At 37.5% G+C, this 26752-nt stretch overlaps 1 protein-coding gene and 1 pseudogene across 1 annotated transcript; one reads left to right on the top strand and one right to left on the bottom strand.

Annotated features, from left to right (window-relative positions):
• LOC132676969 (golgin-45 pseudogene) overlaps positions 1-6553 on the bottom strand; it is a 116906-nt pseudogene extending 110353 nt beyond the window's left edge.
• Positions 6554-9523: 2970 nt separating this feature from the next.
• ANKRD7 (ankyrin repeat domain 7) lies at positions 9524-26064 on the top strand. The gene is made up of 7 exons (XM_078436029.2): positions 9524-9912; positions 12482-12596; positions 12750-12923; positions 14623-14729; positions 15418-15555; positions 24211-24320; positions 25736-26064. The coding sequence occupies exons 1-7, from the start codon at positions 9683-9685 to the stop codon at positions 25741-25743; spliced, it is 882 nt and encodes a 293-aa protein (XP_078292155.2). The 5' UTR covers positions 9524-9682; the 3' UTR covers positions 25744-26064.
• Positions 26065-26752: the final 688 nt, after the last annotated feature.

Here is a 26752-nt window from a genome sequence, read left to right as displayed (position 1 = left end):
GCAAAAATTAAAAAATAGAAGTAAGTTTATAAGGAGGAAATGTTTCTTAGCTATAGGGACTAAATAAATGGTTCACAATTATTCATCATTTAAATATAAATAAATGAAAAGGTACCATAAGCAGCTCTGTCAGTAAAATGGTCTAGGTTTTAAAACACTGTAATCACTTATAACTTATGTCTAGGGGGGAAATATGAATGATCATATATAGAGGACATATTTAAATAACAGTTTAGTGAAGGATAAATATATTACTAATGAGGGTGGAGTTCATTTCTACAAGGAATTACCAATTTAAAATCTATTGAACCAAATCAAAATCATCTCTACATTTATCATATGCAATAAAAAATGACAGGTAATACATCAGTAGCCTTAATATTCCAGGTATTCATACAATTCAATAAAAAAGTGGGACTACATCAAACTAAAAAGTTTCCGCACAGCAAAAGAAACAATAAAATGAGAAGGCAACCTACAGAATGGCTCAACATATCTGCAAATCATATATCTGATAAGGTGTTAATATCCAAATGTATATAAAGAACTCATACAACTGAAGATAAAGAAAGCTAACAATCCACTTAAAAACTGGCCAGAGGAACTAACTGTACAGACAGTTTTCCAAAGAAGACACACAAATGGCCAACAGGTACATGGATAGGTGCTTGACATACTTCTCATCAAGGAAATGCAGATCAAAACCATAATGGGGTATCACCTCACACCTGTTAGGATGGTCACCATGAAAAAGTGCCTTTCCACAACATTGTAATTTACAAAAGGAAAAAATATATGATTAGGGTAAGGGTCTTGAGATGGGAGATTATCTTGGACCCAATGCAAATAGTCTCCTTACATGTGAAAAAGGGAGGCAGAAACCTAGAAAAGGCAAGGGGACAGATTCTCCCAGAGAGCCTCCAGAAAAGAAAGCTGGCATCTCAATTTTAGCCCTGAGAAACCCGTTGGGGACTTCTGATCTCCAGAACCGTGGGGTAAAAAATTTGTGTTGTTTTCAGCCACTGTGTGGTAAATTATGACAGCAATAATAAGAAACTAATGTAATTCCTTAGCAAAGAAATATCAGATATTTCTTTTAAAGTAAGAAAGTGATTGCCTAAACTTGAGTAAGATTTGCTTAATAACTCAGAAAATACTGCAGGATAAAAAGCACTCATCTTATGGAACACATAATGAAAATTATTTTCCGTGTAGCTGATAAAATAATTATTTGTGGAGAAAGGCTTGATTTCTTGATAATGTACTTAGGTAAGTACATTTTAAGTGAGATATACACTCTGGAGCTGACAAGTTTCTTGCAAGTTTCATGGGCAAGAGGAAAAACATTCTGCATCATAAAAGAGATGGATGGTGGAGTGCTGGGCTGAGCTGCTCTGGGTCAACTAGGGGAGGGGAGGGATGTAGAATCCAGGAATAGAACCCAGAGTATGTGTCCTGGGAACTGGGTGAAGGAAATGCCAGAAGCTGCAGGGCCCCTTCTCCATTTCTATACTGATCAGCCTTTTGCTGGGGTAATGAACAATCTCATAGTCTCAGTGGCTTAAACAGTAAGTAATATGTCTCACTCATGAGTTTTGGCAGTGGTTCTGTTGGGCCCAGCTGGGTTCCCAGTAGCAGCTAGACTTGGGTTCAGAGCTGCACGATGTGTGTTTCATGCTGAGACTCAGGCTGCAGAAGCAAGCCTGTCTAAGCATGCTGTTCTCACAGAGGATGGTAAGAGTGCAGGAGGGTAATAGGCTTCTGTTAGAGGAGAGCAACTTGTCACTTCAGGGAGAAGAGGGTGAATGTTTGCTGAACAACACTCCAGTCCACTGTAATCCCAGAACACTTCAGTCAACTAGGAAACTAATGGTGAACCTGGTGTCATTTGAAATGTGGTAAAAGCCGTGGTGTATGTTGAGTTTTGCATTAAAGTCTGCACAGGACTGAAACAGTAAGCCCAAGGGAATATGGAAGATAGCAAAAGAAAAAACTGGGTTAGTATTACTTCTTTAACCTAAAGGAAAAGGAAGGTGAACCCCAACATTCTGATAAGCAACATTTCTATCAGGTACTGTACTGAATAATTTCATTCTCATGTATTTTCTCAGGCTTGTGAAGTAAAGGGGGAAAAAAAAAACTCAGAAAGGTTAAGAATATTGCCCAAGTCCCTGTAGTTTGTATTCCATGATGGTAATTCGGGAATGTATCATTAAGGAAAATTGAAAAACTAAGTCAATGGGCATAAGAAATGACTCTAAAAATAGAAGGCTAGAAAAACACAAAAAGATGGCAACCTCTATCAAAATTGGGAAGGACGGTTTTGCATGGAAATGAGGTTAAAACAAGCTGGATCAGTAGCCCAGGAGAAGTCATGGTCCATGGATTTCTGGAAGACAGCAGTGCAGCCTCAGACCCCAGGAGACTAGCTGGAGCCAGCAGAAGCTACAGTTTTAGAGAGATAGCCAAGGAAACAAATTCAGAAGAGTTTGTAGTGGAGCTGAAACAGGGGCACTACTGGCCCATTAGAAATACCTTTGAGGGGCACCTGGGTGTCTCAGTCAGTTAAGTGTCCGACTTCAGCTCAGGTCATGATCTCACAGTTCACGAGTTCAAGCCCCACATCAAGCTCTGTGCTGACAGCTCAGAGCCTGGAGCCTGCTTCAGATTCTGTGTCTCCCTCTCTCTCTGTCTCTCCTCCCTCTCGCACTCTTATCTCTCTCAAAAATAAATAAACATTTAAAAAAAAAAGTACCTTTGAAAGTTAGAAAAATGTGCCCTTTTTTCCTTTGTCACAGACCTGTGTCAAAGTACGTGGTTTGGCCGTTCCCACTTGTTTCTTCCAAGGAGGCAGCCTAGATCTGCACCACCTTATGCCATCGTACTAGTTTGGCTGGGATAAGAAGGGAGAGATGGAGGTTAAGGACTTCAGTTATAGAAAAGGGTATTCCTCTAAGCTGTCCACACGAGTGAGAAAAAATAGTCTATTTATATGGCTGTCTAGTCGAGATTTAAATATTCACCTTATGTTGGATAGGTGTTAAATAGTTGTCTTTTTGTTGTTAAACTTCTTAAAGGAAGAATAAATGTGCTCTATCTTAGATATTACCAGACACAATAAAAAGTAATTCACAATTTGGCAACATTCTAAGATTTTAAATACTTAGAACTCACAACAACGAGTCACAATTAAATCAAGTACCATTGCACTAAACTTGCACTACAAAATACTGTTTCAGAGTATGCATTTTCCTGAAATGGGCAGTCAACATGAATTCAGTTATAAAATATACAAAATTATCTATTCTGTCTAGTTTTTTATTAGATGTCCCACATCAAAATTCCACTCAACCTTCAGGACCTGATTCAGATCCCAGGCTAACCTTGGTCGAGGTTCCACAAATAATATTAGATGATCCTGATTCTTGTGTGTTTTGCTTGTGCCTCTATTGTGGATTTTTTTTTTAATTTTATTAGTGTTTATTTTTGAGAGAGAGATGGAGAGAGGGACAGAGTGTGAGCAAGGAGGGGCAGAAGGAGAGAGACACAGAATCTAAAGCAGGCTCCAGCTGTCAGCACAGAGCCTGATGCAGAGCTCAAATCCACAAGCCATGAGATCATGACCTGAGCTGAAGTCGAACGCTTAACTAAGTGAGCCACCCAGTCACCCCTGTGCCTCTATTATGAATTAACTTTTATGATTATAGGTAAGTTTTGATTAGAAAGCCTAGAAAATCTACTTATTCTTCAAGCCCAGCCCAAAAGTTCTTTTTTATTTGAAATCACCCCGACCGTCCATAACCTACTTTGTCACTCCCTCCCTCTAGGCTAATATTAAAGGTAGAGTACACATCATGCGACCCTCACTAACTTATATAGCTGAGAAAGAATTTCTTTAGTGGTGGGGGCTAGAAGGGTCGAGGTTAACTAAACATTAGTGAGCTCATTGAAGGCAGAGAATGTAAGATATCTTTTTCATCTTTGCTCCTCTGAAATAATATAGAGCCTAGATCAGAGTTTCTAAGCCTGGGAACTATTGACATTTGGGGCCAGGTAAGTACCTGTAGAGGGTTGCCCTGTGCATTGTGGAATATTTAGCAGTATTCTTCTTCAGTCTCCACACCCAAAAATATCTCCAAACATGGCCAAATATTCCCTGGGGGATAAAATTGCCCTGGTTGAGAACCACTGATCTAAACCATTGTGGGAATTAGTGTGCATTGACTTGATGTAAAGAATTATCAGGTTTTGTTCTCCACCTTACATCTTCCACATCATGTAGCACTAGAAAGGAGTTCAACAAATGTATTCAAATGAATAAATAAATCTTTCCTCTGAGCCATTAAAAATAGGGTTTACAGAGATGGTATGTTTTCATCTATTCATGAAAGAGACAGTATGGAATATTGGTTAATGAGGCAAGTTCTGGAGTCAGATTGGGTGGGTTCAAATCTATGTCATATGAGTTTATATACCAACTCTCAGCTTGCCAGTACAGTAACCTTGAGCAAGTCATTAAACTTTGCTGCACCTCAGTATCCTCACTATCAAATGTTGATACAAATAGTATTTAGCTCAATAAGACTATGTGAAGATTACATGATAAGCTATGCAAAACACTTGGAGCAGTACATGACAAGAATCAGTTATTATGTATATATTATGTGCATATATCAGTATACTGTATAATACAGTATAATGTATGTTGTCTATTACAGAACATGTATCAGTATACTGTATAATACAGTATAATGTATCTTGTCTATTACAGAACATACAGACATATACAATCATTTTCAAAGCAACACATAATAATTGGTATAAAAAGGTTCTGATATCCACCCAGTGGATTTTTTTTTTTTTTTGTATGCTTTGAGTGCTATGTACTATTCTTTGAAGATTTCTGATTTTAGGAGCACACTGAGGATAGATTAGGGATTGGCATTCTTCGTGGCCGGGAAGCTGCTTACTGAAGGCTCCTGTGCAGATGGACTGGGGTCTGTGATTTTGGCAGTTACTTCTGGTGGACCAGTTTCACATTAAGTTCTGTGTTCACACTCCCATCTGCCACCCTCAAGTTCTTGTTTAAACAGTACATCCTGCTTTTTACCTCTGATCCATGGAATTAAGGAGAAGTTCTGTGTCCAAAGTTGCGTTCAAGAATTTAAAAGGTAGATAGAAGCAGAGGTCATTATTCAATTGTTTATCCATTCATTTGACAGACATTTATTGAGCATTTAGTGTGGCAAATCTTGTTATGGAAGTTGAGAATTAGCCTGGAACAAAGCATTCAAAAGTGGCTGCCCTCTCAAAGCTTACTTTACGGTGGCAGGAACAGCACTTCAGGAAAGGAAAGCAACAAGGTCAGAGGCTATGAGACAGGAACATGCTTAGTGCGTCAGGGAGCCACTGAGAAACCATGGTGGCTGGAGCTATGTGAGCTTGAGTAAGAAGGACCTGAGGTAGAGAAGTAAAGGGTGGAGTGTGAAGGAGGAGGTCACAAATTGCACAGGCCCAGGTCATTATAAGAAATTCAGCTTTTACTGCGAGGGAGTTAGGAAATCATTGAAGTATTTTTATCAGACAAATGATACCATCTGAAGGCCCTTTAACTGGATCATTCAGGCTGCTGGGTTCAGAATAGACTGGGGCAGGGTGGCATACAAGAGCAGAAGCATGAAGACCAGTCAGGATTTTCCTATAAAGTACTAAAGTAAAACTACAAATGAGAGAAATGATGTTGGCCTATGCTACATGGACAGCAGTGGTAAAGTTCTGCATGTATTTTGGAGGCAATACATTTAGATTTTGCTAACTTATGAGCTAGCTGATGTGGCCATTGAGAAAGGGGGAAGTCAAAGATGATGCTAAGACTTTTGACCTGAGCAACTTTTGACCTGACTTTTAAAGAATGGAGTTACCTGTTTTTAAGTAAGAGAGTGACAGAGTGGAATGTCAGGTAGAGATGTGAAGTGTAACATTCATGTAGGAAGTCAGTAGGATTCGTGGTCCACCCTGACAATAGGAGTTGTTACTGGAAGTAGGGTGACATCCAGCCCCATGGCACTCACCTAGAGTGGGAAACAGACTGTTGTGCTATCTTCCTGGATAAAGGGAGAAGCTGATTGCAGTGGACAGCTTGTGGGCCCAGAGACCATGGCTACAGCATAGAAGACGGATTCCAGAGATGTAGAGTATAATGGCGCCATGGACAATGACTGTGGGGCCCCAGGCCACCATGTGACAGAAACAGGGCATCTGGGTGGAGACATGACAGAGTAGTGAGGAGTGAAAAGTCCACTTGCCCACCACAGAATCACACTGGAAGGGGAAAGGGGACAGCAAGTCCACTCAGCATGGAATGGGCAACAGCCAGCAAAGCAAGGCCAAGACCCAGCTGGCCAGCTTCAACCCCTTCACATTCAGAATGAGTTCATGAAGGTTGATCTGCCAGATTGAAGGCCTCGCTGAAAGAGATCTAGGCCCTTCTGAAGGACAAACAGGTACTCCTTTTCTTGTGCATGCCCAGCGCTCTGACGCAGCAACACGACATGTTGAGGAAGAAGAATCTATAGGCAATAGATATACTAGTCCAGAATTCAGGACAGGGGACCAGATTAGAACTCTCACTTTTGGAGTTGATAATGTATAGATAACCTAAAGCCATGGGACTGAATGAGAGAGATCACCCAGAAGGGAATATGGATAGGGGAAGAAATCAAATGAATTCTGGATATATTTTGTAGTTAGAGTTAACAGGATTTGCTGGCAATTTAAATGTAGGTATAAAAGATAAGATTCAAAGATGACTGACTCCAAGGATTTAGGGGGGGCACAAAATGAAGCTATTGATGGACTGACCCTGGGGTTCTCCAATACTGGAGATAAAGAGGAATCAGCAAACCGAGAAGGAATTGTTATAAAGGAAGAAATCAAACTAGGGAAGTGTGATATCTTAGAAGCCAAGTGAAGACAGTGTTTCAGGGAGCAAGTAATGGTCCTTGAAACCTGTGTCAAATGCTACTGGATTAATATAAAAACTGAGTGATGACAATGGGATTTCACATGCTAGAGATCATGATCAATCATACTTAAAGCAGTGTTGGTTGAGAGGGATGAGAACAAAAGAAAGGTTGCTAAGAGAGTGAATCTTAAAAGTTCTTAATCACAAGAAAAAAATTTGTTGTAACTTTGATGACAGATGATAAGTAGAGTTACTGTGTTGATCATTTTGCAGTATATACAAATATTGTTGCAGGATTGTTTTACCTTAATACTCAGGATTCATTGTCTCGCTACTTTGAAGAATGAAGAGGTGGACCCAAAATGAGCAGCAGGCAAAAGTTTATTAGAGTTTAAGATTGGAAAGGAAGAATAGTATTAAAACTCTCTTTACAGAGAGGTGCCTGGGTGGCTCAGTCGGTTAAGTGTCTGACTTCGGCTCAGGTCATGATCTCACGATCCATGAGTTCAAGCCCCACGTCGGGCTCTGTGCTGACAGCTCAGAGCCTGGAGCCTGTTTCAAATTCTCTGTCTCCCTCTCTGCCCCTCCCCTGTTTATGCTCTGTCTTTCTCTGTCTCAAAAATAAATAAATGTTAAAAATTAAAAAAAAAAAAAACAACTCTCTTTACAGAGAGGGGGATATTAGAAAGTGAATGCCCATCGGTTGTAGGCAAGGGTCCTTGTTTTATAAGGTTCAGGTCAACTCCCCCCCCCTTTTCCCTTCCCCCTAATTCCTTCTCAGGTCCTATCCTCACTGGCTTGATAGCTCTAGGTGCTGGGTGGTCCTTTCCTGATTGGCTCGTTTCCTTTGTATGAGGGATGGTCTATGGCCATATCATTCCTTGTGGGTTATAGGTCTTATGGTCTACTACTTATTTTTAGTCAGGTCTTTTGTCAGATCCCTGAGGGGAACCTGAGGGGAAGTAGGTGGTGTGTTACTTTCTCAAGAGGAGCCTTACACCTGAGTGGGGCAGGGTATGCTGTGGTCAGACACTCCCAACTTTGTTCCAAAATATGTCTCTCCACCCAGGGATCTCAGGTCCTAATCCTTTTCCTCTCTGCCTATTTTATCCTATCTTTTCCTATCATAATATCAATTCATTATGTTGTATACCTGATACTGATATACTGTTTTATGTCAGTTATAACTCAATAAAAAATAGGTAATGATAGGAATTGCTATGGGAACAGAAGAAGAAAAATGATATAGAGACATTATAAGATTATAGACAACTCTAAGGAGTTTTGCTGTAAAGGAGAGAAATGAGGCAATGAATGTTGTGGAGGAAGGTGTGGTCAGTTTTGTTTGTTTTTAGTTTGGACAAATATTAGTATGTATTTATGCTAATAAGAGTTAGTTAACAGAGAGACAAACTTTATAGACACATGAGAAAGCAAGAAGTGGCTGAAGCAATGTCCCTGGGCAGGCTACAGAGGATGGGTTCCAGTTCACAGGAGAAGTGCTAGCCTTTGCTAGAAACATGGACATATCATCAATATGAACAGAAGAGAAGGTAAAATATTTTTTGGTAAGTAGGTGGGTAGATGTCCTGGGAGTGTAGAAATTTCTTTTGTGATTAATTCTTTTGTCTAAATGGATCAGGATACCAGGTCATCAGCCAAGAATGACTTTGGAGAGAAGATAATGAAATGGTTAAGGAAGGTGTGAGTGTAAATGAATCGGAAATATTTGAGGATTGCTGGAACGTAGGGCAATCTTCTTAAGGTGAATCTTCATGAACTAAAGATGAGACAAGACTAATGTGGCTTTGTTTTTTCCTTCAGTCACATTCAGTGACTCAAGAAAGATAAGTTTAGTTGGGAGTTTTAGATTTACCCAGGACTGTGGTTTAGGCAGCAAGTAAGAAAAAGATTGAGGGCTAGCATGAAGGTATAAGCATTGGAGTGATGATAATGATTAACCATGGAATTTAATCTCGTTAAGTAGGGAAATGTGGACACAAAGTGCAGTGGTCAAGGTCAGTGAAGGTTGCAGAATTAGTGCACTGTAGGTGCAGTGAGTTGGAAGGATTTTTGAAATTTTGTGACGTGAAAAGGTAAGCTGGAATATGAGAGGTAACATTGAAAAGTAAGTTTGATATTGTGATTATAGAAGGATCTCAGTCACTGTTAACTATGTGTTAGATCCTGTGAACCATATGGATGAGGGTGGGGGATAGGCTGGAGGGCAAGGTCCCTGGAGAAGATCCATCCCCACCACAAGGAGGGAAAATCTCAGCTTTCAAGAGTTTAAGTCATTAGGTTTATACTCGAACGAGAAGGGGTTATTTCTAAGAAAGTTGGTAGGTTTCTACCAAAAGGCTTTTGATCTACTAGTAAGACTCACGGTGTAGCAGTCAGTCAAAGATCTTAAGTGAGAGTCTGGGTTTGGGCGTCTACAACACTGAATCCTGGTTGGTTGTTGCTCAAGGTCCCCGGCGTTGCCAGGCAACTGAGGCGCCTGCGTTGCCCCAGGCAAGTGGCCCAACCCCTTTGTCTTTGCCCGCTTCCTGTCACTGGTTCACTTCCTGTCTCTGGCTAGCTTGGACTCCTGGAGTGGGGTGAGGACCTGCCGGGGCGCACCCTCAAGCCAGGGGGTCCAGGCCCCAGGGGCAGGTCGGGGGGTTAGGAGTGACCAGGACATCCTGGTCCAGCTGAAGGACTGTCTCCTTTGCCACCATGAAGAAGCTTCTCACCTTCTGGAGAAGGAAGGATGAGCCTCAAGGCCCCTCCTCGCACCTGCCTGTGGCCCAGGCCAATACCCACCACCCCGCCCAGCCAGGCTACAACCTTCGAGATAAAGATTTAAAGAAACTTCACAAAGCTGCCTGGGTCGGGGATTTGGAGAAGGTGAAGGAGTACCTTCAGCTCAAGAAACGTGATGTGAATGTACGGGACAGACAGTACAGGTGACCAGACGGATGAAGGGCAGTGTGGAAGGGAAGTTGGGTCCACTGGGTCCTGTAATCAGGAGCAGGACTTGTCTGGGCTCCTTCATGGGTTGTCGCTACAGGTTTTCCACAGTGGAGAGGTCAGGTAACCACTGACAGAGGGTCACGTGCCCAAATCCAGCTTGTTATTTTGTTTAATGCTTACTTGGATATTTGAGGGCATCTGTGCCTTCCCTGATTGCCACCACTTCCCCCGCTGCATTAATCTACATCTGGCATTTCACCCTTTACCCAAACTACTGTTTTTAACTTGATACATATATATTGTCCTAAGCCATCCAAGATTTACCATATTACTAATATACTAATAGGAAAAGAGTAGAGAGACCTCTCAGAATAGTGGTTGTTAAGATTTTAATATTTTGAGACAGCAAAACAATTGACTTTAATGTGGATCTCTGATGATTTTTTTCAATTGCAGAGTCTCTTGAAAAAGTCCATCAACAACCACTTACTGCAAAAACAAAATTAATTTTATATATTAAGAAACATAGAAGTTATGTGTTTGACATTAATAACAAAATATGTACTATCTGTGCCTACCTTAAAATCTTTGGGGGCATTTTCAACTTATAGGGTATGAAGAGCATTATTTTTCACCATAACTGGGTAACTGGAAACTATGGTTATTAAGATTTATGTCAGTTTGCTGATAGTATTATGCCCTTTGACAAAAACAGAGTTATCTAAATTTATCCAACTTTTATCCTACACCACCCCATTCAATTACTTTACAAGGTCATAGATAACCTCAAAATGACTTCATTCAGTGGTCAATTCTCAGTCTTACCTGGCTCATATCTCAGCCAAGTATCTTCCATGCCCTATAAGTTGTATTCGAAATATTGACTTGTCTTTTAGGACACTTGGTTCACCTGGCATTTCTCCTACCTCTGTGGACACTGCTTTTCAGACTCCTTTGCTGATTTCTTTTCCTCTCCCTGCCTGGTAAATATTTGAGGGCTCAGAACTTGAAACGATTCTGTCTCTTAATCTTCACTTGCCTGGTGAAGAGAGATTATCTTTAAATGTCTATATTCCAATGCCTTCCAACTTTTTATCTCGAGCCAGACCTCTTCCCTGAACTCTGGACTCATATACAAATACCTATACTTCAGTGTGGATATCTAATAGCCTGTGGTGTACTGGTAAATGTTTAATAGCAAGCTCTGAGGTGAGGGTGGGAGTGGAGCTAAGGGAGGAGAAGCCCTGATTTCAGGCTACCAGTGTGATGTCATTTAGCTTGAATAGTTCCTGAAAATTTAGTAATTGATTTGTGAGAGCCACTGGCTCCACCACTCACTCTTTACAAATCTCAAGCATCCCCAAACGGCGCTTCCATTTTCCCTCCTTAGATCTTCATTTCTCTTTCTAGAAATCCCAAATCCTTTCTTTCAGTTGTTTGGTCAGAAACATTCTTGCCTCCTGGAGTCATTCTTGACTCTTCTCATTCTTTCATACCACCCATGTGATTTTCTTGGCTCCATCTTCAAGTTGTATCTAAAATCCAACTATTTCTTGCGACCTTCACAGTTACCGTTCTAGGCAAAACCTCCATCGTATCTTAACCAAAATTGCTGCAATGGCAGGAATTTGTTTTTTGTCTTTTAACCCTTTCAATTTATTCCCAACACAGTAGTCAGAATGATCCTATAAAATGTATGTAAAATGAATCATTCCTTGCCTTAACAACTTCCCCTGGCTTTCCATCTCATTAAGGATAAAGGCCAAAGTCCTTCCAATGGCTCATTCAGCCTTACATGATATGCACTCTCACCCTATTCTCTCTCTCATCTTACATCCTATGACTCTCCCTTTCCTTCATATCCAGCTTCCCTGGCCTCCTCAGTGTTCCTCAGAAATGCCAGAAATGTTAGGACCTTTGGACTTGCTGTTCCCTTTGCCTCGAGTGTTTTCCCACCAGATACCCACATGGCTTCCTCTCTCACTTCCTTACAGTGTCTATTTAATAATCACCTTATCAACGAGGGCTTCCTGGGCAACTCTATCTATAATTATAAGTTCTCTCCTTGCTGACATTTCCTGTCCTTCTTCCCTGCCTGATTTTTCTCTTTAGCACTTAATACTGTCTGGCATGCTTTTCTATTTCAAGCTTTTTATTTACCTTTTCCACTAACATTTATGATCCATAAGAGCAGGTGTTATTGTCTGTTTTGTTTGCTGCTGGATCCTCATCATCCAGAACCCTGCCTAGCCATAGTAAATGATTACTAAGACATTTTTATGATGAAGGTATGCATACATACATACATAGGTATTTTTTGACACATTATAGTTAAATTTTCCTTGAAGTGAAACCAGTTAAATATTTGATCTTCAAGGCATTTGCACAGCCTTATTAGTTCAGTAAAAAGCAATTAATATAAATTTTCTATAAAGATCAATAAGTACCTGAAGCAAATACCTTAAAAGTATATGATCTGGCATGTTCTTGTGTATCGTAACTTCTCAAACTAAGACTTATCTTAGACTTACCTTAATTTTGTGTTCTGTCATATTGATATAGAACCCCTTTGCACCTGGCCTGTGCTAATGGATATTCAAATATTGTATCTCTCTTAATTGAGAAACAGTGCGAAATAAATGTCTGCGATGGTGAAAAAAGATCTCCATTGACTAAGGTGTGTTAATTTTTTCCTTTTCAATTGAAATGCATTTGAGTTCTTCTACTTAACTTGGGTTGGATTTCATCTTTTAAAATATAGTACCACACGTTAGTTTAATATATCCTGGATAGTAAGTTGGTTACTCATTTATTCTTGTTGTATCGACAGGCAGTACAGTGCGCAAAGGAGGACTGTGCTACTATTCTTCTGGAGCATGGTGCATACCCAAATCTGGTAGATTTCGATGGCAATACTGCTCTCCATTATGCCGTCTGTGGCCACAGTGTCTCATTAGTTGAAAAATTGCTTGAACACAAAGCTAATCTTGAATATCAAAATAAGGTAGTGTATTAAAAATAACATATTTTAGAAAGCAATGGAAGAAGGTATTTATTGCAGATGATTTATGTCTGTTGAAACACATGTTATATGAAGCATGAATTTTCCAAAATGAAATTGGGGAAAAGGAGAAGGAGAATAAGATGATGAAATACTGATAAGGTTTTCTTTTTTAAAAAATCTTGGTCCATTTCATGTTAGACTATAATGCTGACCTCCAAAACAGCATTATGTTTAACAATGATAACTGTTCAAAGGCTTATATCAAATGAGAAATATCTGATTTCCCTAGAAGTGGATATTGGTTAAAAATCATAAGCCTACATTTTTTTCCTGTCTTATTTATATACTCATAGATAATGAAAATGGAGTTGACATAGAAAATCACTTACTATACTAAAAGTAATCCAACTCTCCTATAGAGATGAGGGGTTTTGTTTGTTTGTTTTTGTTTGTTAAAAAAAAAAAAAAAAAAGCTTCTTAACACTTAAGTTCACTGATATTTTGTCTCCATGACAGCCCAGAATAAATGCCCAGGCTTGGAAGTTTAAATGAAATTCTGTGGAAACTCAAGCGTAATATTATTACATGTGAATTGATGGTTTGTAATATTTACATTAAATACTAGGTGCTTATCACTTAAATACTCCAGGCTTCTCTTGCCCACAATTTGAATTAAGCCTAAAGTAGAAACTTTAATTTTAATTTTTAGTGACCCAACTCCAGTTTGTTTTCTTGGTCTCTGAAATCATATTTTGTTATATATCAAAACCTTTTCAAAATTAAAGTATATATTCAGAGGTTTCTTATTAACACACTTATCTTTTATTTTTATTTGTCTTTTATTTTATTTATATCTAAGTTAACATATAGTGTAATAATGGTTTCAGGAGTAGAATTTAGTGATTCATCACTTATACATAACACCCAGTGCTAATCCCAACAAGGGTTCTGCATAATGCCCATCACCCATTTAGCCCATCCTCCCACCCAGTATCCCTCCAGCAAGCCCTCAGTTTGTTCTCTGTATTTAAGAGTCTCTTATGGTTTGCTTCCCTCTGTTTTTATATTATTTTTCCTTCCCTTCCCCTATATTCATCTGTTGTGTTTCTTAAATTCCACATATGAATGAAATCATACGATATTTATCTTTGACTGACTTATTTCACTTAGCCTAATACATTCTAGTTCCATCCATGTTGCTGCAGATGGCAAGATTTCATTCTTTTTGATCACAAGTAATATGCCATTGTATATACACACCATATCTTCTTTATCTATTTGTCAGTCAATGGACATTTAGGCTCTTTGCATAATTCAGCCATTGTTGATAGTGCTGCCATAAACATTGGGGTGCATGTGCCCCTTTGAATCAGCGTTTTTGTATCCTTTGGATGAATACCTAGTAGTGCAGTTGCTGGGTCATATGATAACTATATTTTTAATTTTTTGAGGAATCGCATACTGTTTTTCAGAGTAGCTGCACCAGTTTGCATTCCCACCAGCAGTGCAAAAGAAATCCTCTTTATCCACGTCCTCGCTAATATCTGTTTTCTGAGTTGTTAATTTTAGCCATTCTGACAGGTGTGAGGTGGTAACACACTTATATTTTAAATTAAACCTAAATCTAAAATGTATATAATAAAATGCATAAAATATTAGTACCATAGTTTAAATAATCATTTTGAAATAAAATTTTCAGGATGGGTATACTCCACTTTTACTTGCCGTTACTGAAAATAATGCAGAAATGGTAGAATATCTTCTGAAGAAAGGGGCAGATGTGAATGCTTCAGATAAGAATCAAAGGTATAATACATTCTAAATAAGAGCATATAACTCTAGCTACTTAATAAGATGATGTGTGTGTGTGTGTGTGTGTGTGTGTGTGTGTGTGTGTGTTTATATATATATTTGTGCCTATATGTTTATGCATTTTGTGATATTGATAAAAGATCTGGCCATTTATTTTGGGCAAATTACCTAGATACCCAGGATCTGTTTTTTTCTGTAAAATCAAACAGTTGGGCCAGATTAGTAGGTGGTGGTGGTGGTAGTGGTTGTTGTTTTTATCATTATTATTGTTATTATTATTATATTACTTATAACATTAGAATTAGAATCTTACACAGAACTCAATCTCTAAATTCTAGATGCTGTAGTTAAATGAGGCAGAGGACCCAGAACCCCAGAACCCCAGACATGCCCCTCCCTAGCATTTTGAGATTTTTGAGATTTGGGTTCCAGGGAGCAGGGATTGAAAACCTTTGAGCTCTCTGCTTCCTAGAGACTCTTCTATCTTTAGACTCCATGATATAATCTGTGATTGATAAACCTTTTCGAGTAGATCTGCTCCAGTTTTTACATTCTTGCCCTGATTCTTTTCCTGATAGAGATTCTACATTTGAACAGTACATTTAGAAGACTAACGTTTTAAAAATGTACAAGACATGTCTAAGACCCATAAATACACATTTATGTATCTCTCTTGCTCCAGAACAGCCCTTATGATTGCTCTAAGTGATGAACCAACAAATTTAGTCAGTCTTCTTCTTCAGCAAGAAGTGAACCTATCTTCCCAAGATATTTATGGATTCACAGCTGAGGACTATGCTTCCTTTAATGGTTTTACTGTGTAAGTGGTACTGCATATCTTTTAACAGTTGTATGGGATTTGATCATAAGAACCATGAGCCCCCAAAGTAAAAAGCTGGAATGGGCTCTGTAGTGGGGGTAACCATATTAGGAACTCTGGTCCCAGGGACCCAGGGATCCTTGATTTCACCTGGTTGTGGGATCCAGTCAATATAAGAACTATAAGTGGGCCAAGTGTACAGCTTTACTCCCAGTGGTATGGGAATTTGAAGTCTGTCAGGACAGTGATTTCAGCAACTAGTGACATAGCCAATAATAAAACATCTGTGTAAAAGCGTTGGGCAAAAGATGATTAATCTACACAAGCCTCTTTCAATGTTTTTATGCATTAGTAATATAAATATTTTATTCAAGCTTTGAATATTGTTGTTATGTCAGCTAACTTTAGTTTGATAAGTTTTCAGAATTCTCATTAACCTATATATTCTCATTAATCTAAAAGACAAAACTTTTGAGATAATGGGGGAAGATGGTGGCATAGGCGGATGCTGGGCTCACCTTGTCCTGCTGATCACTTAGATTCCACCCACATCTGCCTAAATAACCCAGAAAACCGCCAGAACACTACCAGAACAGACTCTCTGGAGCCAAGCATAGACAAGAGGCCCACGAAAGAGGGTAGGAAGGGCGGAGAGGCAGTGTGCACTACCCGGACTGGCGGGAGGGAGCTGGGGCAGTCGAGGGGCAGCCCGCCTGGCAAGGCAGAGCCCCCGAGTGTGACTTGCAAAAGCAGAGGGGCTGGACTCCGTGAGTTCTGACAGCCAGTGGGACTTAACATCTGGAATGTTAAAAGTCAACAGCTCTGCTCAGAGAGCGGATTTCAAAAGAAATCGGGTCTGACTGAGGCCCACCCACCAACACAAGTTACTCTAGATAGCACAGGGGAAGTGCCCTGAAGTTTGGCACCACCCCAGGGACTAACCAAAATGACAAAACAGAACTCTCCTTAAAAGAAACTCCAGGGTGTAGTGAAACCGAATGAATTGATCAAAAATGATTTAAGCAATATAACGGAATAAGAATTTAGAATAATAGTCATAAAATTAATCGCTGGGCTTGAAAAAAGTCTAGAGGACAACAGAGAATCTATTGCTACAGAGATCAAGGGACTAAGAAATAATCATGAGGAGCTAAAAAAAAATGCTATAAATGAGGTGCAAAATAAAATGGAGGCGACCACAGTTCGGATTGAAGAGACAGAGGAGGGAAGAGGTAAATTAGAAGATAAAATTATAGAAAAAGAGGAAGCTGAGAAAAAGAGAGATGAAAAAATCCAGGAATATGAGGGGAGAATTAGAGAACTAAGTGATGCAATCAAATGCAACAATATCCGTATCATAGGAATTCCAGAAAAGGAAGAGAGAGAAAGGGGCTGAAGGTGTACTTGAACAAGCCAGAGCTGAGAACTTCCCTGATCTGGGGAAGGAAAAAGGCATTGAAATCCAAGAGGCACAGAGAACTCCCTTTACACATAACTTGAATCGATCTTCTGCATGACATATCATAGTGAAAATGGCAAAATACAAGGATAAAGAGAAAATTCTGAAAGCTAGGGATAAACAGGCTCTAACTTACAAAGGGAGACCCATAAGACTAGTGGCAGACCTATCTACTGAAACTTGGCAGGCCAGAAAGGAATGGCAGCAAATCTTCAATGTAATGAACAGAAAAAATATGCAGCCAAGAATTCTTTATCCAGAAAGTCTGTCATTCAGAATAGAAGGAGGCATAAAGGTTTTCCCAAACAAACAAAAACTGAAGGAATTCATCACCACTAAACCAGCCCTACAAGAGATCCTAAGGGGGATACTGTGAGTGAAATGTTGCAAGGACCACAAAGTACCAGAGACATCACTACAAGCATGAAACCTACAGACATCACAATGACTCTAAACCCATATCTTTCTATAATAACACTGAATGTAAATGGACTAAATGCTCCAACCAAAAGACATACAGTATAAGAATGGATAAAAAAAAAAACAAGACCCATCAATTTGCTATCTCCTAGAGACTCATTTTAGACCTGAGGACACCTTCAGATTGAAAGTGAGGGGATGGAGAATTACGTATCATGCTACTGGAAGTCAAAAGAAAGCTGGAATAGCCATACTTATATCAGACAAACTAGACTTTAAATTAAAGGCTGTAACAAGAGATGAAGAAAGGCATTATATAATAATTACAGGGGTCTATCCATGAGGAAGAGCTAGCAATTATAAATGTCTATGCACCAAATACGGGAGCCCCCAAATATATAAAACAATCACAAACATAAGCAACCTTATTGATAAGAATGTGATAATTGCAGGGAACTTTAATACCCCACTTACAACAGTGGATAGATCATCTAGACCCACGGTCAATGCAGAAACAAGGGCCCTGAATGCTACATTGGATCAGATGGACTTGACAGATATATTTAGAACTCTGCATCCCAAAGCAACAGAATATACTTTCTTCTCGAATGCACATGGAACATTCTCCAAGATAGATCACATACTTGGTCACAAAATAGCCCTTCATAAGTATAAAAGAATTGAGATCATACCATGCACACTTTCAGACCACAATGCTATGAAACTTGAAATCAACCACAAGAAAAAGTCTGGAAAACCTCCAAAAGCATGGAGGTTAAAGAACACCCTACTAAAGAATGAATGGGTCAACCAGGCAATTAGAGAAGAAATTAAAAAAATATATGGAAACAAATGAAAATGAAAATACAACAATCCAAATGCTTTGGGATGCAGTGAAGGCAGTACTGAGAGGAAAATGCATTGCAATCCAGGCCTATCCCAAGGAACAAGAAAATCCCAAATACGAAATCTAACAGCACACCTAAAGGAACTAGAAGCAGAACAGCAAAGACACCCAAAACCCAGCAGAAGGAGAGAAATAATAGATATCAGAGCAGAAATAAACAATATAGAATCTAAAAACACTGTAGAGCAGATCAATGAAACCAAGAGTTGGTTTTTTGAAAACATAAATAAAATTGATAAGCCTCTAGCCAGGCTTCTCAAAAAGAAAAGGGAGATGACCCAAATAGATAAAATCATGAATGAAAAATGGAATGATTACAACCAGTCCCTCAGAAATACAAGCAATTATCTGGGAATACATTGAAAGGGTATATATCAACAAACTGGACAGCCTGGAAGAAATGGACAAATTCTTAAGCACCCACACATTTCCCAAATTCAAACAGGAAGAAATAGAAAACTTGAACAGACCCATAACCAACAAAGACATTGAATCAGTTATTAAGAATCTCCCAACAATCAGAGTCCAGGACCAGATGGCTTCCCTGGGGAATTCTACCAGACATTTAAAGCAGAGACAATACTTATCCTTCTCAAGCTGTTCCAAAAAATAGAAAGGGAAGGAAAAATCCAGATTCATTCTATGAAGCCAGCATTACTTGATTTACGATTTGATCCTAAACCAGACAGAGACCCAGCAAAAAAAAAAAAAAAGAACTACAGGCCAATATCCCTGATGAATATGGATGCAAAAATTCTCAATAAGATACTAGCAAGTCGAATTCAACAGCATATAAAAAGAATTATTCACCATGATCAAGTGGGATTCATTCCTGGGCTGCAGGACTGGTTCAACATTTGCAAATCAATCAGTGTGATACATCACATTAATAAAAGAAAAGAAAAGAACCATATGATCCTGTCAATTGATGTGGAAAAAACATTTGACAAAATTCAGCACTCTTTCTTAATAAAAACCCTCGAGAGAGTCGGGATAGAAGGAACATACTTAAACATCATAAAAGCCATTTATGAAAAGCCCACAGCTAATATCATCCTCAATGGGGAAAAACTGAGAGCTTTCCCCTTGAGATCAGGAACACGACAGGGATGTCCACTCTCACCACTGTTGTTGAACATAGTGTTGGAAGTTCTAGCATCAGCAATCAGACAACAAAAGGAAATCAAAGGCATCAAAATTGGCAAAAATGAAGTCAAGGTTTCACTTTTTGCAGATGACAGGATATTATACATGGAAAACCTGATAGACTTCACCAAAAGTCTCCTAGAACTGATACATGAATTCAGCAAAGTTGTAGGATACAAAATCAATGTACAGAAATCAGTTGCATTCTTATACACTAATGAGGAAGCAACAGAAAGACAAATAAAGAAACTGATCCCATTCACAATTGCACCAAGAAGCATAAAATACCTAGGAATAAATCTAACCAAAGATATAAAAGATCTGTATGCTGAAAACTATAGAAAGCTGATGAAGGAAATTGAAGAAGATATAAAGACATGGAAAAACATTCCATGCTCATGGATTGTAAGAATAAATATTGTTAAAATGTCAATACTACCCAAAGCTATCTACACATTCAATGCAATCCCAATCAAAATGCACCAGCATTCTTCTAGAAGCTAGAACAAGCAATCCTAAAATTTGTATGGAACCACAAAAGATCCCAAATAGCCAAAGTAATTTTGAAGAAGAAGACCAAAGCAGGGGGCATCACAATCCCAGACTTTAGCCTCTACTAGCTGTAATCAGCCTTAGAGGCTTTAGCCTCTAAAGCTGTAATCATCAAGACAGCATTGTATTGGCACAAAAACAGACACATAGTCCAATAGAATAGAATAGAAACCCCAGAATTAGACCCACAAACGTATGGCCAATTAATCTTTGACAAAGCAGGAAAGAATATCCAATGGAAAAAAGACAGTCTCTTTAACAAATGGTGCAGGGAGAACTGGACAGCAACATGCAGAAGGATGAACCTAGACCACTTTCTTAAACCATTCATAAAAACAAACTCAAAATGGATAAAGGACCTGAATGTGAGACAGGAAACCATCAAAACCCTAGAGGAGAAAGCAGGAAAAGACCTCTCTGACTTCAGGGGCCGCAATTTCTTACTTGACACATCCCCAAAGGCAAGGGAAGTAAATGCAAAAATGAACTATTGGGACCTCATGAAGAAAAAGAGCTTCTGCACTGCAAAGGAAACAATCAACAAAACTAAAAGGCAACCAACGGAATGGGAAAAGATATTTGCAAATGACATATCTGACAAAGGGCTAGTAGCCAAAATCTATAAAGAACTCACCAAACTCCACACTCGAAAAACAAATAATCCAGTGAAGAAATGGGCAGAAAACATGGATAGACACTTCTCTATAGAAGACATCCAGATGGCCAACAGGCACATGAGAAGATGCTCAATGTCGCTCCTCATCAGGGAAATATAAATCAAAACCACACTCAGATACCACCTCACGCCAGTCAGGGTGGCTAAAATGAGCAAGTCAGGAGACTATAGATGCTGGTGAGGATGTGGAGAAACAGGAACCCTCTTGCACTGTTGGTGGGAATGCAAACTGGTGCAGCCGCTCTGGAAAACAGTGTGGAGGTTCCTCAAAAAATTAAAAAAAGATCTACCCTATGACCCAGCAATAGCACTGCTAGGAATTTCCCCAAGGGATACAGGAGTGCTGATGCATAGGGGCACTTGTACCCCAATGTTAATAGCAGCACTCTCAACAATAGCCAAATTATGGAAAGAGCCTAAATGTCCATCAACTGATGAATGGATAGAGAAATTGTGGTTTATATACACAATGGAATACTACTTGGGAACGAGAAAGAATGAAATCTGGCCTTTTGTAGCAACATGGATGGAACTGGAGAGTGTTATGCTAAGTGAAATAAGTCCTAAAGAGGAAGACAGATACTATATGTTTTCACTCTTATGTGGATCCTGAGAAACTTAACAGAAGACCATGGGCGAGGGGGAGGAAAAAAAAAAGTTTAGAAAGGGATGGAGCCAAAACATAACAGACTCTTAAAAACTGAGAACAAACTGAGGGTTGATGGGGGGTGGGAGGGAAGGGTGGGTGGGTGATGGGTATTGAGGAGGGCACCTGTTGGGATGAGCACTGGGTGTTGTATGGAAACCAATTTGACGATAAATTTCATATTAAATAAATAAATAAAAGACAAAACTTATCATGTATGAATATGCATTTCTAAATTTTAATAGTCAATGAGAGGGGCACCTGGGTTGCTCAGTCAATTGAGTGTCCGACTCTTGATTTCAGCTCAGGTCGTTATCCCAGACTTGTGGGCTCAAGCCCTGTGTCTGGCTCTGTGCTGAGCATGGAGCCTGCTATGTATTCTCTCTCTCTCCGTGTGCCCCTCTCCCCAGATCACACACTTTCTCTCTCCTTCTCTCTAAAATAACATTAAAAAAAAAAAAAAAGTCAATGAGGAAGTAAGATGCAATGAACAGAAATTTACTTTATAGCTAATGAAATTAAACAATATACAGGATATTTTCCTTATAATTTCATTTTAAGGTAAAATTTTAATTTTACATAGACATTTTTTTCTAGTTTACTGTTTTCTTATTTTTCTTCCACCTACTTATTCACATTTTAGTAATACATTTTAACCATTAATTCCATATGAGCATCTTAGGAGTGGTGGAAAAAGGAGAAAGAGAAGTAAATATATATATAATTTATATATTATATAAATATATATAAATATATATAAATATATATAATATATAAATATATAAGAAGTAATTATATTATATATAATATATATATAAATATATATAATATATAATATAATATGTATATTATACACATATACATATATATGTATATATATGTATATTATATACATACATACAAATATGTATATTATACATATATATTATTTATATGTATATTATATGTATATATGTATATTACATATTATATATATAAATATTTATTCAGATGTTTATTTTTAAAGTCTAAATTGAACTTTAGAAAGTAAATATATGAAATTACATATATGAACCATAATTGAATATAATACTTTCTTTGCAATATTGGACATGTGTACCATGTTTTACCTTGGTTTAAGCAAACCATATGTAGAAAAATTTAAATAAAGAGAAAAATTACTGATGAATATCTATTCTATGAAAGGATTCTTCTTTTTTATAAAAAGAATTCCTGTTACTTTTAAATAGGGAATTTTCCTCATCATTTAAAAAGTTTGGGTAAATGCAATTAGGATATATATATATGTATGTTTAAAATATACATTAGTCTAAAAACAGTACTTATATATCTAAAATAACTTTTTTGCATCTGTAAATCTTGTGACGCTCTTATTGGCTAGTTCGATGGGAAGGAAATCTTACCATCTTCATTCATCTCCCCCAAATGGTTTTGCAGAACATTCTTTTTGTAGTTTCCTCCATCATTAATTTCAGAATAAATAGAAGCATGTTGACCATGGAATATTATCCTCTCAATTTTATTTTAATATATTCACTATTTAAAATTCTAAGCATTACATCATTTCTTTTTTTTCAGAGAGGTAAAAGGGAAGAGAGGTAATTTCCTAATGAAGCAATTACCTTTAGGATGTGGGAACTATGAGCATTCAATAAAAATTGCAAATAACTTCTAAGTTGCAATCAAATTCTCCCTGTCCTCTTTTCTGCTTTTATTCCTCTTTTTCAGTGGGAACTAAGCTCTCTGTAATTGTGAGTCTTGTTGTTTAAATAGTTGTTGCCTATCTACGGTATTTAGCACATGGCTTCTGCTTATTGGTATCACTAGTTAGCTCTCTTCTTGGTGCACATCTATGGCTTAGTAAAAGTAGAAGCATAGAGTATGCTTTTCATATAGTTTTTTTTTTTTAAAAAAAAACTAAGCGAGACTGTCAAATGAGAGAATTATATTTAGCTATTTATTTTACAATTGGCTTTAACTCACATTGGCACATTCATTTCACTGAAATTGTGAAACCATATGTCTATTAATGAATAACTAGGTCAGCTCTTTTCAGGCATGGAGAAAAGATTTATTACCTACTGGATATGTTTCAGTCAGTCCCTGAATTAATTGTCTTCACTTTGTCAATTTACTGTTAAGCCCAAGTCTGATGAGTTGAATTGTGTCCTACCTGTACTGCCCACCCCCCCACCCCCCACAAATCATGTCCTAACCCCTAGTATCTCACAATCTGGATGATTGTATTTGGAGAGAGGGCTTTTAAAGAAATGTTAAATTAAAATTATTGTGCTGTAGGGTGGGTCCTAATCCAGTTTGACTAGAGTTCTTATAAGAAAAGGACATTAAGACATAGAGACAAGAATGGTGCTTGCTGTCAGAGGGGCAACTTTTAGCAAGGGCACAGTCATCTGTTAGCCAAGGAGAGAAGTCTGGAACAGATCTTCCCCTTACAGCCCTCAGTAGAAACCAACCTTGATCTTGGACTTCCAGCTTCCAAAACTATGAGACAATAATGTAAATACCACCAAGTCTGTGGTATTTTGTTACAGCAGCCCTAGCAAACTAACACACCAACTATAATCTAAAGCTACTTTTTATACCTTGCTTATGGTTTATTTTGAGAGCAGGAAGTAAAGAAGAAACAGAGAATGGGAGTACGAGAAATAAAAATGGTGTCTGTTAATGGAGTTGGCTTAAAAGGAGGCTTCAGGTCAGCAGTGAATGTGTAGCATATTTAAGAAGGCATTAGCTAATGTCTAAAGTTTTGATTTGGTGATTATATATTATGAATTTAATTGACTATTTGTGAATTCTGGAATTTATATATATTTTCTCTTTGTTGATAGATATTATCAATTAATGGCCAATTATGGAAAGGGGAAGAAAGTTAAACAGGTATCTAACTCTAAAGATACAATCTTGGACACTACATTTGATACAGAAGAACTGAAGGAAGGTAAGAAGATACAAACTGAACAAGTAGTTTTCCTTAATGGTTTTCATTTGTTTGCTTTTTAGGAAGGGATACAGCCTTATCAAATAACATTTAAATTTGAAATAGAAGTTCTCCTATTTTGAAATATTAAATATTTTTAAAAACTGTTCTTAAGAAAATTTGTAATTAAAATATTCTGATGTGTTGGCTAAAAATGTAAAGAGAAACTGAATGATTAAGATAATTTTTATTCGTAGTCTAGTTATAAAAAAACAAAATGTGACTAGTTGTAATAATGATGACTAGTTATAAAAAACAAATTTTTAAATAAATATAAAGCTATTAGTAAATTTTAAATTTTATTCTAAAAATGCATCAGGTAAATACATTTGAAAATTGTTAATATAATATCTCCATAAAACTTAAAATTAGGTAACAGTATTTGTGAAGAATTGAAAATACCATGCATCTATGAAAATGATTTTTGGTTCTTATTTTAAAAAAACAACAAACATACATAGTTTTGGGATTTTTTTGTTTTTTTTGTTATTGGTTTTTGTTTTATTGGTCGATATGTCATACTTTGACTTTTTTTAATCAGATGACATAAAAATTTTTAGTTATTCTCTGTATTCACCAATAGCCACACTCCTCCCCTTCCCTTCACCTATAGTATAAAAAAGAAGAAAAATAAAAGAAAACTTAAGGCAGAGAGGGAACCTGATGGCAATAGGTGGTCCCATTACTGTCACAACTATTCAAACACTCTTTCTTCATCGCCTCAAATCTAAAGTATCTAAGTTATGATACTTCGAGCAGTGTGTGGTCCTACTGCCTCTAGGTGAGAGAATTTCCCTGAATTTTCCTTATAACTTAATGTCACACACTCAAGAAATTTTGTTTCTTTGGACCCTTGTTCTTCATCCTAATGTGCTCCTCTCCTACCCTCTATCTTTTTTATAATGTTCACATAGCTGTAAGAAGTAAGGAATTTCTGTGATTTACACTTCATTTCTTTAGGGAAATAAAGCAGTAGAAACTTAGAAATACCACTCTTATATTTTGAGTATCTCCTGAGGCTACACAATTAAAAACACCCCTCCCCCCACATCCTTTTATCAATGGCAATACATGTTACAGTTTTTAGTGAAATGTTAATCTTTATGTCTTGAAGCATAATGGAAATATTAGGTCAAGAAAATTGCCAAAAGACATTGCAAAAGATGGTGAACTTTAAAGTTTGTATTTCTGTCAGATTCAAATGGGGTCATTTAATTATGCATTTTAAAAAATGACCATGAAATAAAGAAATATTATAATTATAGTATATAAATTATAATTGTTTTGTAGCTGAGGCATAGACTTTAAGAAATATACTTGGGAATGAAAATATCTGAACATAAATGAAGACATTACAAATATTACTTGTTTTCTAGACATGTAACCTCATTTCTACAAATCCTTTGCTGCTGCCTTGAATTAGAAAATCATTTTGAAAGAACAACTAAATGAACTGCCACAGCATTTGAAGAAAAGTTTGTTAAACAGAGCAGTTTTCGCCTTAGAAGATGTGAAGAAGTTTCAAAAGACAAACATCTATATCATGAACTGTCAGTTGAAAGGATACAATTTGTGTTCAGCTTATAGGCAGAAAAAAATCTTTTTAGTCATAGTTTTGAATGGGATATTCATAAGAGGAAGCTTTGCAATATATTGTGTTAGGTATGCAGTAGAGCATTTAAATAAAGCAAAAATGAAGAAATAACTGATGTATAAAAATAGAGGAAGTTGCAGCTATAGAGGAAGAAATGATAAATAATCCTGTGTAAATGGAAATTCTCTCCTATTTACAAGTACTTTCACTAACAAAACCTTTTTTTTTAATTTTTGAGAAATACTGCAATAATACATATCATGAAAATTTGGGTATTGCAGAAAAGAAAATAAGAAAATGAATCACCCATAGTGTCATCACCCAAACAAAATATCTGTTCATTTTTGGCATGTTTTGTAGTCTTTTAAAATCTGCTTGACTTTTTTTTTTCCTCAAAGGGAATTTACAGTTTTACATTTTTCTTTTTAGAAACAATAGCTACTACATAGTTTTCACTGTGTTCCATGTCCTACCTCCAACACATCCATCACAGTGTAGCTTCAGGGTTCTTCCCTGGAAGACTCTTCCTTGAGTTGTCTGCTGGGACGCTTCCTCACCTCATATGGGACATCAATGAAGTCTTCTCTGGCTGCCTGGCCATTCTGTCACTTATAATGTTTTAGTATCTATTCCTCTCCCCCTTGCTTTTTGGATTGCAAGATCTGTGAGACCTTGAACTTTTGGTTCATAGTAAATCCTCACCACTTGTAAAATGTCTGGTGATAGGAAATATTCAGTTGCCAAGTACAGGCATACCTCATTTTATTGCACTTTGCTTCATTGCACTTTGGAAATATTT

The sequence above is a fragment of the Panthera onca genome, chromosome A2 (assembly GCF_046562875.1).
Source record: "Panthera onca isolate mPanOnc1 chromosome A2, mPanOnc1 haplotype 2, whole genome shotgun sequence".
Lineage (NCBI taxonomy): Eukaryota > Metazoa > Chordata > Mammalia > Carnivora > Felidae > Panthera > Panthera onca.
Note: the sequence above shows the minus strand (reverse complement) of the source record. Positions and strands in the feature narration are given on the sequence as shown.

What these genes read in the sequence shown, in the direction of transcription:
- ANKRD7 (XM_078436029.2), top strand. Translation starts at nt 9,683, where the DNA reads ATGAAGAAGCTTCTCACCTTCTGGAGAAGGAAGGATGAGCCTCAAGGC. An exon ending in GTACGGGACAGACAGTACAG is followed by an intron (nt 9,913 to 12,481) that starts GTGACCAGACGG and finishes ATATTGATATAG; the next exon opens with AACCCCTTTGCACCTGGCCT. An exon ending in ATCTTGAATATCAAAATAAG is followed by an intron (nt 12,924 to 14,622) that starts GTAGTGTATTAA and finishes TAAAATTTTCAG; the next exon opens with GATGGGTATACTCCACTTTT.